At 36.6% G+C, this 14,259-nt stretch overlaps 4 protein-coding genes across 4 annotated transcripts; 3 read left to right on the top strand and 1 right to left on the bottom strand.

The window, feature by feature from the left end:
* Window positions 1-1,359: 1,359 nt before the first annotated feature.
* Window positions 1,360-4,822, bottom strand: LOC108823408 (zinc finger CCCH domain-containing protein 64). The gene is made up of 11 exons (XM_056995277.1): window positions 4,663-4,822; window positions 4,318-4,591; window positions 4,103-4,233; window positions 3,886-4,007; window positions 3,677-3,794; window positions 3,011-3,432; window positions 2,618-2,903; window positions 2,438-2,531; window positions 2,154-2,299; window positions 1,716-1,912; window positions 1,360-1,611 (listed from the first exon to the last, which is right to left on the bottom strand). The coding sequence occupies exons 1-10, from the start codon at window positions 4,732-4,734 to the stop codon at window positions 1,784-1,786; spliced, it is 1,794 nt and encodes a 597-aa protein (XP_056851257.1). The 5' UTR covers window positions 4,735-4,822; the 3' UTR covers window positions 1,360-1,611; window positions 1,716-1,783.
* A 1,005-nt stretch (window positions 4,823-5,827) lies between these two features.
* Window positions 5,828-7,257, top strand: LOC108824637 (uncharacterized). Its single transcript, XM_056993673.1, has one exon. The coding sequence runs from the start codon at window positions 6,100-6,102 to the stop codon at window positions 7,069-7,071; it is 972 nt and encodes a 323-aa protein (XP_056849653.1). The 5' UTR covers window positions 5,828-6,099; the 3' UTR covers window positions 7,072-7,257.
* A 4,070-nt stretch (window positions 7,258-11,327) lies between these two features.
* Window positions 11,328-12,974, top strand: LOC108824636 (uncharacterized). Its single transcript, XM_056993630.1, has 4 exons — window positions 11,328-11,437; window positions 11,774-11,811; window positions 11,895-12,197; window positions 12,271-12,974. The coding sequence occupies exons 2-4, from the start codon at window positions 11,776-11,778 to the stop codon at window positions 12,838-12,840; spliced, it is 909 nt and encodes a 302-aa protein (XP_056849610.1). The 5' UTR covers window positions 11,328-11,437; window positions 11,774-11,775; the 3' UTR covers window positions 12,841-12,974.
* A 31-nt stretch (window positions 12,975-13,005) lies between these two features.
* Window positions 13,006-14,151, top strand: LOC130500008 (uncharacterized). Its single transcript, XM_056994695.1, has one exon. The coding sequence runs from the start codon at window positions 13,006-13,008 to the stop codon at window positions 14,149-14,151; it is 1,146 nt and encodes a 381-aa protein (XP_056850675.1).
* Window positions 14,152-14,259: the final 108 nt, after the last annotated feature.

Below are 14,259 nucleotides of genomic sequence, written 5' to 3'. Positions count from 1 at the left end.
GTTCATCATTCACCCAACTAACAATAAAACCATAAGAATAATAGTAGTATTGCAAGGAGTGGCGAGAAATGCAGATCGTAGTTTTGGTGTCTTGTGTGGGGACAAATGCAATCCATACGATCAGATTTGAGTTGGGGATTTGTCGTTTATTTTTAAGCAAGTGATCGCAGACAATGACGTCAAGTCTTTGTTTCTCTACTGTTCAAACATACATATTATTCGAATCATACATATAAAAGAGTCAAACATATTTAAGTCGAAGAAGATTTTGAGCCGAACAAAAATCGAAGTCAATATCAAAATCCCCACGCTTAACAAAAAATGAAGTTTATAAAGAGTGTAATAGAATGGTCAAATGTATAGATTAACGTAGAAATCTAATATATCTAATGATTTTTTTTGGTCAAATATATCTATGATTATAGCCTCTCTATATAAAATAATACAGGCATCATGCGATCTTTCCGAATGGTCGTGAGATGGTCCGAAAAAACCTTGTCGAGACTCGTGACAATTTAATTACTATAAACCCACCGATTTAAATAAATATTCTACTCTGAACTGGACCCGACTAAGGAGTCGGTACAGTACAGGTAGTAGTGCTGGTGCCAATGCCATCATGTTATTTAATTAATATTCAGAATTTCCAAAAAAAAACTTAAAAACAAAAAATATTAATTAATCTAAGAAGATGCAGTTAACCTAAATTAATGAAAAATTAAATGGTGGTTGATGCATTTTGTTCCCTCTCACAGAAGGTAGTTGATGCATTTAAAGAGACCGACTCAAATCTGCGTAAACTAGTCTATAAAAAGATGCAATTAAGATACATTACCAGAAAGTTATATAGTAGTTGATATGCAATTAAATAGAGATATAGAGACCCTAAACATGGGACCACAAAATTTCACTTTCACATTTAAAGGAATGAGAAGGTAAGAGCCATGTGCGTATTAGACAGAATCTGTAAACCCTTTATAGGAGGGTTTGGTTACTACCAGTTGGTGTAGCTTTTCCTTTGTTTCCTTTATTCTTTTGCTAAAGCTGCAACACTATTTAAGCTGAACTTAAAAGATGATGTCTCTCTCTTCTTTTACCATGTGTTGGCCAACCTCATGTCAAGGTACCATACTTCATATGCAGAGCTTGAATCCGATTCACTAAAACCAGCTTCACTTTCACTGTTCTAAATACTAAACCCGGTTTCACAAAGTCTTTTTTTTTGGTTTCACCAAGTTATTATTGATTTACAGATGAAACCAGAATTAATCAGATACTAACTGGTTATTTGTTTATACTCTCTATGAAAGAGCTTTATTTTTTACACCATCTTGGGTAATAATGATAGAGATTACCGTAGAGTAGAAAAAAATAAGGGTACTTTGTTTTAACCAACCAACAAGAAAAATAAAAGGGGACCAAGGACAATGACTAGTTTAGGTGAAAAAAGGTCAAGCACGTGCTTCTGCGGTGATCACTCTTCTAAAAAAGGTAATATATCAACAGAAAGTGTATACAAGAGAAAACTACACTGTTTAGGAACCTGTTTCTAAACATACATGGAGAGACCTTTCAATGTCGATGGCATCTCATGATTCAGCTCCCGACCTACTGAAAATGTGAAGTAAAGGCGGGTTAGCAGGAAACATAATTATTGAAACATGATGGAAGATCTTAGAATTTTTTGGTACCATGCTGGAGCAGTAGCAGAATACCTGAGTGCACTGGACACTGAGTTAAGCTTGATTCATGCGCATAAGATAATAACAATAATTCAGTAAGGTTACTCAAAAGGGTCAAATTCTTGAAATTGTTTCTTGAATTCTTCAGCCAGCTTTGCCTCCTCTTCTTGGCTAATCTTACAGTTTCTCCAGTCTGCTCTATCTGGTATCTTTAGCAACCCTGCTAGGACCTGTAAAACCCAAATTCATTATCCAGACAACAAAATATACCGGATAATCCTGTCTGCACCATGAATATTATCTATCTAACTGAATACAAAACTTATAAATAATATGGCCTAGTCATGCAATGTCTCTTGTGGATGATCACTAACATAAGTTGACAGCAAGTGGAAGATTTAATCTAAGGAAATCGAGATATTAATTAAGTATCATAATCACAGTTGCCTGGTACTGCATAAAATAGTTTACCTCACGTCCAAATTGTGCGGGGAATACTTCGTTCTCTTCCAGGGTGTGTGATAACACAGTTCCATCAGGAAGTTCCACATAGAAGAGACCCAAAGCTGCATCGTATTCCTTCTGCAGATACTTTCTGCCCTCGGAACTATCACTAACTGCGGTAAAGACTTAACATAATTTAGTACAAGAACTCAAAATGGAAAAGCAGAACGTAGGTATAATCTGAGTTATGAAAAATAAGGTCCTATGATTCGATAAGATAGAGAAGAGAAACAACAAGAGATGTAGCTTACACTTTTTAGTCACAAGCTTGAAGCCCAGTTTTTCAGCAGCAAGGCTAAATATATTAGGAAGAAGACGAGCTCTGGATGATGGTACAGGAACAACCTACAGAAAATATAATAAATCAAACTAATGTAAGCAACTTTACAACCCTAAAGATCTATCTGATTTGCAATTGAAATTTTTCTTGCCTGAAGGTTAGCATGAGAAACACGTTTAGAGACCAGTTCAAAGAAAACCGCATCGTTTCCTTGGCTCTTATAACAATTTCTCAGACCATTTTGGTATCTACTGAGCTCTGATTCACCCTCAGGGGACAAAACCAGAGTATTGGGCAAATGTTCTATCGGGATTATCAATACGTGGTCGTCGACTAGTGAACCTTTGGGTAGAGCACAATAAAAACTTTCCCCAACACTGACGATCAAATGTGACTCCACACTCGGGCTTGATAGACAAAACCAGCATTCTTTAGACCTGAGAGAAACAAATTTTGAGAAAAAAACAATTACTTTCTCAGCCTCTAATCAAAATGATATTTATTTTGGCAAGAAAAGAGGTTAGAAGATAATTCAGTATAATACCTGTTAGCATTTTCAGATCTGGGCTTCCTTTGTACACTCAAATCTTGAAACTCATGCTTGTAGCTGCACTCTGGGCCCTTTTCACATTTACCTTTGATAATAAGATCAAGACAAACACCTCTGCGACACTGTTCTCTTGCCTCAGCGTTGTGTTGGAAATGGCAACTTTCTCCACGAGGACAGGACCCTGAGCACACAAATTTGAAACAGAGCTTTTCCCCATCAGATCCATTCTTTTGCCGCTTCGAGACATCGTACCTCCAATACTGTGAATCAGAGGCATCGTCGTTTGATCTCTTCTTCGATTCAGCAGCTCCCTCTCGTAACGTAAAGGGACAGAGTGTAGTGTTTGGAGGCTTTGCACTAAGCTCTGATGGTGACATGGTAGATGTTGGTGTAGGAGAAAGCGCATGAAGAAATTTCTGCATACAGGAAAATGGAGTAACAATGGTCACGAAAGTAAATGCATAAAAAAAACAATTCTTGCAAAGACTTCATTCAAAATATATGTATCGGAGAAACCATGCATACATATAAGAATACCAACTGAGAGAAATGGATACTTTTCAGGAAAATTCGGGAGGGGAGTGACAAAGCAGAAAGAAACCAAAATCTAGAGACATTTACCAAGCTCGTGTGACAGGAGTAACTAGCAAAGACAATTACCTGTTTGTTTTTGTTACCAACTTGAGCAAGGCCAAGAAAGCGAGTTACATGACTAGAATCAACATTTAGGTAAGGTTCACGAGCATAAAACACCCCCATCGAACCTGCAATGTGATAACTACCACAAAACACAAACAATAAATAAGTTCCAAACTTATCAACAACTCCAAGTAACAACAGTATACATACGAATCGAAAAAACCACTTACCGAGGTTTAACTTCCTTTACCAATTCAGAAACATTGGAATCACAACAAGAGGAATCAGAAACATCTACAGGAATATCAGACTCCGCAGCTCTGTTGGTAATCCCCGCAGGCCATTCATTAGTAAATAAACTAATTAAGGACCAACAATTACTAAAAGACATGAACATAAAAGAAACCAATCCATCAACAGTTCAAGATTCAAGAAAAAAGGATATGTCAAAAACAAATCAACAACTCCAGAATCATCAGCGAGTGCACGAAGAGCATCAACATCATCTTCACTGTACTTCCCAAACTGACCACCATCAGATAACGACTCTTTACCAGATAAGTAAGCAACAGACAAACCTAAACACACATAAACCAAATCCACATCAGCAAACAAGATTTGATTCTTTTTATCAAATATCAAAAAAAAAAAACACTGTTCACCATGAAGAGTGAACTTCCCACTTCCTCTTAACCAAAACAAGTTGTGTGCCACCACGAGCCCGTCCATCTTAAAACCTTGATTCTCATCTTTCTTCGAGGTAGCGGAGAGGATTTTGGGGGAGGAGACGCCGTAGTCTCCGGTGAAGTAAGTGGGAATCGGGACTTGAGCTCGGCCTTCGACGTAGTCGAGAAACTCGTCTAGGAGCTCCGGTGAATCGGGGAAGAACTGGCCGACGCAGATGAGTGCATCGAATGGACCGGCTGATTTGCTAACCTGCGGAAAGAATTGGGATTTCGATTAAAACCCTAGGGAGAAGGGAGATAGAGAGAGTGTGTGAGAGAGACCGATTGGACTCGCTTGAAGAGCTGATTGAGACGTCCGAGAGGATCTCCGCAGAGTAGGATTCTGGGCGCCATTAGTAGTAGTGTCTCGTGTTACCGAGAGAGAGAGAGAAGGATGATTTGAAGGAGGAGGAGGAGGCAACGACGACGGAGACGAGAGGAGGTCTGGATGGTTTGGGCCTTCTCTCATAACTTTAATGGGCTTTTGTTAAACCCATCTAAAGATATCATACTTTGGGGCCTTTAGAGGTTGATTGTTTGCAGATTCTAAAATAGTTTCTGGTTTTTGATTTTCCAAAAACCACTTTTTATCCAATCATGATTTTGACAAAATAGATTTCTGTTATAAACATGAAAAACAGAAGAAGAAGCAACGTCATAGATATACGCACCGTAACTTCGACAAATGAGATTTATTATGTGGAGCCCACGTCACTATGCACGCACAGTAACTTTTTCTTTTTACTCTCTATATAAACGAACGAATTCGTTCGATTGTAAAGACACCTCTCTTCCTCTCTTCTATAAGAAACTCTCTCTCGTTTATTTATCATACATCAGTGTTATTTTCTTTCTGCGGGTATAAAATTTCTTTCTATAAAATTTCCGATACACATTAAAATTTATAAGTCTTTTTATAACACGTTATCAGCACGATCACTCTGCAATTCGGTAAAGTTTATATGTATCATATTTACCCTGCTATAATGGTCGGTATACCGCCTATATTATTATTCATTATTTTATAATGGTTGTTTTAATTCATTATTATTTATCTGTATTAATGCGGGCGGTATGTCGCCTCGTTAATAAACCTTGATTGTTAATTACACCATAATTATTTGGATTGGCTGTGCCGCCGCAAAATTTATTTAATACTATAATGGAAATTTATTTATCACCATAATGCGATTGAAATTTCTCTGTTTATTATATCGTGATTATTATATAAATGTTTGCTCACCTATATAAAAATATTGTGAAATTTACTGAAATTGATTGACTGATTATTACGATATTTTCAGACTGATTTTCGATTCAACGATTTAACGTCAACGGTCACAAAGAAAAAATTTCAAAATTTTACCCTTTTCAAACGGCTATGAACAGTAATTTTACATCTATAAATACACTCATAACTCACTCATTTTCTTCATCAAAAAATTATTCATCTTCTCCCAAATATTTTCAAATAATTTTCTCTCAATTTTCTCTCTCAAGAAAGATGATCCGCGCGTTTTTGATTTTAGTTGCAATTCTAATTTGTGTTTCTATTTACGGTCTATTCGTTGGAGAATTTGCTCCGGGAGAATTTACGATGAATATCGGTTTACTTTTCTATACATTGTTTCTCTTTGTAATTGCTTGCATGATTAATATAAATGGTTCATTCTAAATATTATGAAATTCTAATAAAATTTATTATACTTGTTTTTAGAAATGCAAATGGCAAGAATCGAGCATCTTCAGTTTCCGGCTCTCAAAATAACTGGCGAAAACTATGTCGGATGGGTCACAAACGTGAAACCCTATCTGATTATGAAAAAGTTAACCGAGACGATTGTAATCGGTAACAAATCGCCGCCTGAGCATAAGGCTGAAGCGATAATTTTCCTGAAAAACCACCTCGATGAAAATGTTACGCATGACTATGCGAGCATAGAAGACCCAGCTGAACTGTGGCAAGCTTTAAAAGAAAGGTTCGATAACCAAAAGGAAGTCAACCTCCCTCACGCTCTAGAAGAGTGGAAAAATCTGAGGTTTCAGGATTTTCAAAAGGTTGAGGAATACAATTCCGCTGTCCTGAGGATAGTTTCACTCCTGAAGTATTGCGGTAACCCTGTCTCCGAAGCAGAAATGATGAATAAGACTTACAACACTTTCCACAAACAGCTTCACTTCCTACCCGAAATTTACAGAAAATGCGGGTACACGAGATTTTCTGAATTGATGGTTGCACTCATGTTGGCTGAAAAGAACAATGAGCTTCTGATCAAAAATCACAATTCCCGACCTACGGGAGCCAAAGCATTCCCTGAAGTGAATGCTACGTCAATAGAAAACTTAGAGAGAAGAACCCAAACCAGTCGGGGTCGTGGTCGTGGTCGCCATTTCAACAGCAAACGTGGAAAAACTTACAATCCGAAATGGAAGGGATCTAACAAATGGGTTAGATCCGAACAAAGTCCTAAGGGCAAAGAAACTCAAGAAGATACCACGCAGAAGCGTGAGAGTATATGTTACAGATGTGGATGTAAGGGACATTGGTCTCGCACCTGTCGTACTCCTCCACATCTCTGTAAGTTATATCAAGAGTCCACGAAAGGCAAAGCTAAGGAAGTGAATCTCACCGAAAATTTTGAGGGGACATCGTACCTCGATGCCTCTGATTTCGCAAATGAGCTAGACTAGATTCCTCCTGAAGAGAACTGAAGTGCTTATAATAAGATTACTAAATAACCTTCAGTATTGTCATGTATAATTATTACATTTCCTGTCTTAAACGAATAGTGATGTTTTTAATATTACTTTAATGTATAATTATTGTATGTTTTCTAATATGATTATTATATGAATGAATTTCATGTTTCTCTTTTATTGATGTTTATGACTATTACAGAAATGGATCAGAATGCCAGTGGAACAAAATCCAAGAAACGGATACGAGAAATATGTATACCAGATAGTGGAACAACACACACTATTCTGAAACAAAAGAGATATTTCTCTGATTTAAAAACGACAAAAATTATTGTCAATACAATATCAGGTCCTGCAGACGTGATTGAAGGTGCTGGTAAAGCTAAATTTACATTGCCAAATGGAACAAGATTATCCATAAAAAATGCCTTATACTCTCCGAGTTCTAAAAGGAATTTGTTGAGTTTCAAAGATATCTATCGTCACGGATATGATACTCAGTCTGCAACTGAGGATGGAAATCTGAGAAATATGGCAAAAGACATATATTGGAAAAGTTTCCCGAACTCCCTTCGGGATTGCATCATACCTACATAGATGCAATCGAATCCAATCTTGTAATAAAAGAAAATCCAGAAGATTTCACATTATGGCATGATCGGCTCGGCCACCCAGGCACCTCAATGATGCGTAGAATCATAGAAAGCTCACATGGTCACTCACTGAAAATACAGGAGATTTCTCAAGGGAATAAAATGACATGTGTTGCATGTTCTCTTGGTAAGTTGATCGTAAGACCGTCGCCAACCAAAATTAATACAGAATCACCAAAGTTCCTTGAAAGAATTCAAGGAGATATATGTGGACCCATACATCCACCTTGTGGACCATTCCACTATTTTATGGTATTAATTGACGCATCCAGTAGATGGTCACATGTCTGTCTATTATCATCTCGAAATGTGGCATTTGCGAGATTTCTAACTCAGATAATCAAACTGCGAGCACAGTTTCCCGATTACACTATTAAAAGAGTTAGATTAGACAACGCTGGTGAATTCACATCCCAAGCATTCAATGATTACTGTATGGTAACGGGGATTGAAGTTGAACATTCTGTGGCTCATGTTCATACTCAAAATGGTTTGGCCGAGTCTTTGATTAAACGCCTGCAATTGATTGCAAGACCATTGATCATGAGATCAAAACTTCCAACCTCTGTATGGGGACATGCTATTTTACATGCAGAAGCACTTATTCGGATCAGACCAAGTGCATACCATAAGTATTCTCCATTACAGTTAGCATTTGGTCGAGAACCAAACATTTCCCATTTTAGAGTTTTTGGTTGTGCGGTATATGTGCCTGTAGCACCACCACAACGTACAAAGATGGGACCACAAAGAAGATTGGAAATATATGTTGGTTGTGATTCTCCATCAATTATACGATACCTAGAACCACAGACTGGTGATGTCTTTACGGCACGTTTTGCCGATTGTCATTTTGATGAGAAAGTATTCCCAGTTCTAGGGGGAGAAAACAAAAATGTAGAAAATGATATCAAATGGAGTGTACCTTCGTTGTTATATCTTGATCCTCCTACTAAGGAGTCAGAACTAGAAGTTCGACGAATCATGCATTTACAGAGTATAGCAAATCAGCTACCTGATGCTTTTGCGGATACCAAGACGGTAACTAAATCTCATATACCAGCTGCAAATGCTCCTGCTTGTATCAAAGTACCAAATGATCAAGAAAAAGCAAATGATACACGTGAGTCTAAAACACGCTTGAAGCGAGGTAGACCTGCTGGTTCTAAGAATAAAAATCCTAGAAAACAAAAGGATATCGAGATGACTGATACACCCAAAATAGCAGAAAGTATTTTGGAAGAAACAAACGATGAGAATACTGAAAAAGTAGAGCATCCTGAATCAGAAAGGAATCATGAGATTTCTATCAACTACATCCATAATAAGAAGATATGGAACAGAAATGAAAAGGATGATGTTGATGATGCTTTCTCATATATTGTGTCAAGTGAAATAAATGAGGAAATTGAAGATCCAGAACCGAAATCTGTTTATGAATGTCAAAAGAGACATGATTGGAAACAATGGAAAGATGCAATACAAACCGAACTTGATTCGCTTAATAAACGAGAAGTATTTGGATCTATTGTACTCACACCTGCAGATGTGAAACCTGTTGGGTACAAATGGGTTTTCGTTCGAAAGCGAAATGAGAAAAATGAGATCACAAGATACAAAGCTCGTCTTGTTGCCCAAGGTTTTTCTCAAAGACCAGGAATTGATTATGAGGAAACATATTCTCCTGTTATGGATGCAATCACTTTTAGATTCCTGATGAGTCTAGCAGCTGATAAGAATCTTGAGATGCGTCTTATGGATGTTGTTACAGCCTATCTATACGGGTCATTAGATACAGATATCTACATGAAAGTTCCTGATGGATTTAAAATGCCAGAAGCATTAAGTTCCAAACAGAAAGAGTTATGTGCAATAAAATTGCAAAGATCATTATATGGGTTAAAACAATCTGGACGTATGTGGTATAATCGTCTCAGTGAGCATTTAACAAAAGAAGGATATGTAAATGATCCCATATGTCCATGTGTTTTCATCAAGAAAACAAAATCCGGATTTGTGATAATCGCGGTATATGTTGATGATCTAAATATTATTGGAACTCAGAAGGAAATACAAAGGGCATCAGACTATCTCAAAGGAGAATTTGAGATGAAAGATCTCGGACAGACACAATATTGTCTTGGCCTACAAATAGAGCATTATCAAAATGGTATATTTGTGCATCAATCCACATACACTAGAAGAGTGTTGAAACGCTTTAACATGGATAAATCAACTCCTCTTAGCACTCCAATGGTCGTTAGATCACTTAATATTGAAAGTGATCCATTTCGACCATCTGAGGAAAATGAAGAGATACTTGGTCCGGAAGTACCATATCTAAGTGCAATTGGAGCACTAATGTACCTTGCAAATTGTACACGGCCTGATATATCATTTGCTGTTAATCTTTTGGCAAGATTCAGCTCATCTCCCACAAGGAGACATTGGAATGGAATTAAGCATATCTTTCGTTACCTTCAAGGGACCATTGATTTGGGTTTATTTTACTCTAAAGATTCAAAAGGTCCAATGGTTGGTTTTGCAGATGCAGGATATCTTTCAGATCCACACAAAGCCCGATCACAAACAGGATACGTTTTCACGATCGGAGGCACTGCTATATCTTGGCGTTCTCAGAAACAAACGCTTGTAGCCACTTCTTCAAATCACGCTGAGATCATCGCACTCCATGAAGCAAGTAGAGAATGTGTATGGCTAAGATCAATAAGCCGACATATCTGTTCAAGCAGCGGAATTGACGAAAATACGGAGCCAACTATTCTATACGAAGATAATGCGGCATGTGTTGCTCAAACGAAGGAAGGATATATCAAAAGCGATAGAACGAAACATATACACCCGAAGTTCTTCTCATACACCCAAGAGCTCGAGAAGAAGAAAGAGATTGAAGTAAGATACGTTCGATCATGCGACAATGCAGCTGACCTCTTCACTAAATCACTTCCTACCTCGGTGTTCAGAAAACATGTTCATAATATTGGAATGCGTCATCAGAAGGATCTATGACTGCTCATTCGAGGGGGAGCTTACGTGGTTGTACTCTTTTTACCTTACTATGGTTTTTCCCATTGGGTTTTCCTAGAAAGGTTTTTAACGAGGCAACAAAAACGTTGAGCAAAAGATGATAGGTACACTGGTCTCCAAGGGGGAGTGTTATAAACATGAAAAACAGAAGAAGAAGCAACGTCAAAGATATACGCACCGTAACTTCGACAAATGAGATTTATTATGTGGAGCCCACGTCACTATGCACGCACAGTAACTTTTTCTTTTTACTCTCTATATAAACGAACGAATTCGTTCGATTGTAAAGACACCTCTCTTCCTCTCTTCTATAAGAAACTCTCTCTCGTTTATTTATCATACATCAGTGTTATTTTCTTTCTGCGGGTATAAAATTTCTTTCTATAAAATTTCCGATACACATTAAAATTTATAAGTCTTTTTATAACAATTTCCTATTTTTTAGGGAAACTGGTTTTTACTTGCTTTTACTATTTCCTTCCTAGAAACTAAAATCCCTATTCTAGTGGATTCTCCCTAAGAAAAGCTACGACCAGAAACAAACACACAAACACACAAAGCAAAGCAAACGTAAACGTAAACTTTAAAAAATGCATCTCCCAAGCCTCAAGTTTTAACAAGTCTGCTGATCATACACATCCAATCCAATCGAGAAGGTATTTTGCTCTCTGAAAATATTTTTTGTAGTTATCTCTTTATGAATATATACAATATAGTTATGGTTAATTTTATTTTTAAACTTATTAATCTACACGTTTTACTTACTGTTTAAAGGTATGGTTTCTATATATATTATATCTACGAGTTTATTATATATAATATAGTTATTTATATATAAATTTGTGTCTACAAAGAGAATCAAAATTTTATTCTAAAATATAATTACAGAATAAATATAACAGTACGTAGGAATTTACCTCTATAGCTATTAGTAGTTATTTATAATATTAAATTACATAAATTTAACTATCAATGTGTATATTTTCTTATAGGTATGGCACACCAAGGACAATCATCACATGGCAAAGAGGTATTTATTTACTAAATATATTATTTTAATTGACTGATTATATAGTTTTATTGACTAACTTATGTATGATATTAATATTAAAGGGAACTAAAGTACAATGGAACGAGAGCAGGGTTCATATATTTCTTGAAATATATGAAAATGAAATGGAAAAACTAAATTGGCGTACCGGTCCTTTGAAAAAAGAAAGTAAAATGAGAATTAGAAACGAATTTCGTGAAGCAACAGGTCAAAATCCAGAATGGCTTCCGTTGAAAAATAAATTTTATTCTATAAAAAAATTGTATGACATATATCGTCGATTGGGCCGTATGACTGGGGTTTCATTTCACGAGACCACAAAAGCTATTCAAATGGATGATGAATGGTGGAATGATCGTATTCAGGTAATCTTTGAATATCGTAACTCATCAATTTTTTATTTTAAAACATAATAAATTAATATTTTTTTTAATTTAGGAAATACCTGATGCTGCAAAGCTTCGAGCACACCCCCTCACTGATCTCGACATATTGGATCGACTTTTTGGAGGCAAACACATTTCAACCGATGATGGATATTATCCAGGTTCTGGAGTGGATCAGAATACCGAGTCTAAGACGGCTACCGAGAATGAACAGGATACTGTGAATCTAGAAGATGATTCTGATGTGCCTTCAAGAAACCAAAACCAAACACCGTCTTCCCACAACCAGAGTTCCAAACGGGTGTACGGAAACACTTCACGTAGTTCATCTTCAGCACGTAAGCGAGGAACAACAAAGGCTTCATTTGACTTCGTGACGAATGAAGCCTACATGAAACGAACAGAACTTTACGAACGAGCCCAAGATAACAAGCTTGAACGTGCAATTGCCTCATTACAAACACTCACAGGTCTTCAATATGACTCTTCGTTGTATTGGGGAGCAGTGACTGTGCTCCAAAGTAATGAGACACATGCACGTGTTTATCTTACACTACCCGACGATGATGCTAGAATTAAGTATCTCGAAAGAATGACAGGAATCAACCGAGAAGCTGAATAAAAAATTTAAAAATCTTGAATAATTTTCTTTTCTCGTATTTTAATCCATGTTTGATTTTGAATAACTTTTTTGTTTTTTTTTTAATCTTTATTTATCAAATAATTTTTATTTATTTTAATAAATTACTTTTTGTTTTTTTCTTGTTAGAAAGAAGCATTTTACCGAATGCTTGAAGATGATGAAGCAGAAGATGGAAGCATTAATTTTGGAGAATCCTTCATCGATCCTTATTGTGTGAGTATAGAAAGGCAACGAATGAACCTGGATCCAGAACGTGGTCGACGATATGTATATGAATTACTTCATGGTCACGACGTCCAATGCTATAACATAATTCGAATGTATCCGGGGGTATACATTCAGTTATGTGAAAAGCTTAAGGAGGACTACCAGTTGAAAGAGACTGATAATGTTAGCATCGAGGAAAGTGTTGCAATATTCCTTAACATATGTGCTCAAAATGTAACTCAGAGGTATGCTGGGAAGATATTTGGTCATTCACAGGAAACCATAAGCAGGAAATTCCATGAAGTGCTGAGTGCTCTCGAAAAAATGGCGGTTCATTTACTTAAACCTGGTCCAGATGAGCTCACACAACCTCATCCTAGGTTACAATCTAATAGAAATTATTGGCCTTACTTTAAAGGATTCATCGGAGCAATCGATGGAACACATGTTCCTGTCACTATTGCGGGAAAAGATTCAGAAAAATATTGGAACAGGAAAAGTGACACGAGCATGAATGTTTTAGCTATATGCAATATGGACATGTTGTTTACATATGCATATATAGGTATTCCGGGATCAGCTCATGATGCAAAAGTTCTAGCTCTAGCAATGGAGGGGCCTCATCAATTTCCGACTGCACCTTTTGGAAAATATTATTTGGGAGATTCTGGTTATCCTCTTCGACCTGGATTTCTTACTCCGTATAGAGGGGAAAGATATCATCCGAGCCAGTACGATGGAGCTAGTCCGCCCAGTAGCTATAAAGAAATGTTTAACAAACGACATTCTTCTCTACGATCTGTTATTGAAAGGACTTTTGGCGTGTGGAAAGGAAAATGGCGGGTTTTAAGAGAGAAGCCAAGATACAGCATACATGTTCAAAGAAGAGTTGTTGCAGCTTCAATGGCGCTACATAATTTTATCAGGTTATCAAATTTAGGAGATGTTGATTTTGATTCGGACTATACAACTGGTAATGGACCAACTGAAGACTCTGATTCAGATGAAGACGAAGAAAATAATAACAGTAATATGCAAGGCATTCGAGATGAAATTGCTGCATCTTTGTGGGATTCGAGATAATTTTTATTTTATATTTGAATTTATTATTTTAAAATAATTTTTAATTAGTTCATGTATGCTTTGATAATAGTTTTTATTTTTTTTTATTTTTCAGTGATAAATATTTTA

Source organism: Raphanus sativus, chromosome 9 (genome assembly GCF_000801105.2).
Source record: "Raphanus sativus cultivar WK10039 chromosome 9, ASM80110v3, whole genome shotgun sequence".
Classification (NCBI taxonomy): domain Eukaryota; kingdom Viridiplantae; phylum Streptophyta; class Magnoliopsida; order Brassicales; family Brassicaceae; genus Raphanus; species Raphanus sativus.
This window is presented reverse-complemented; position numbering and strand designations above follow the sequence as displayed.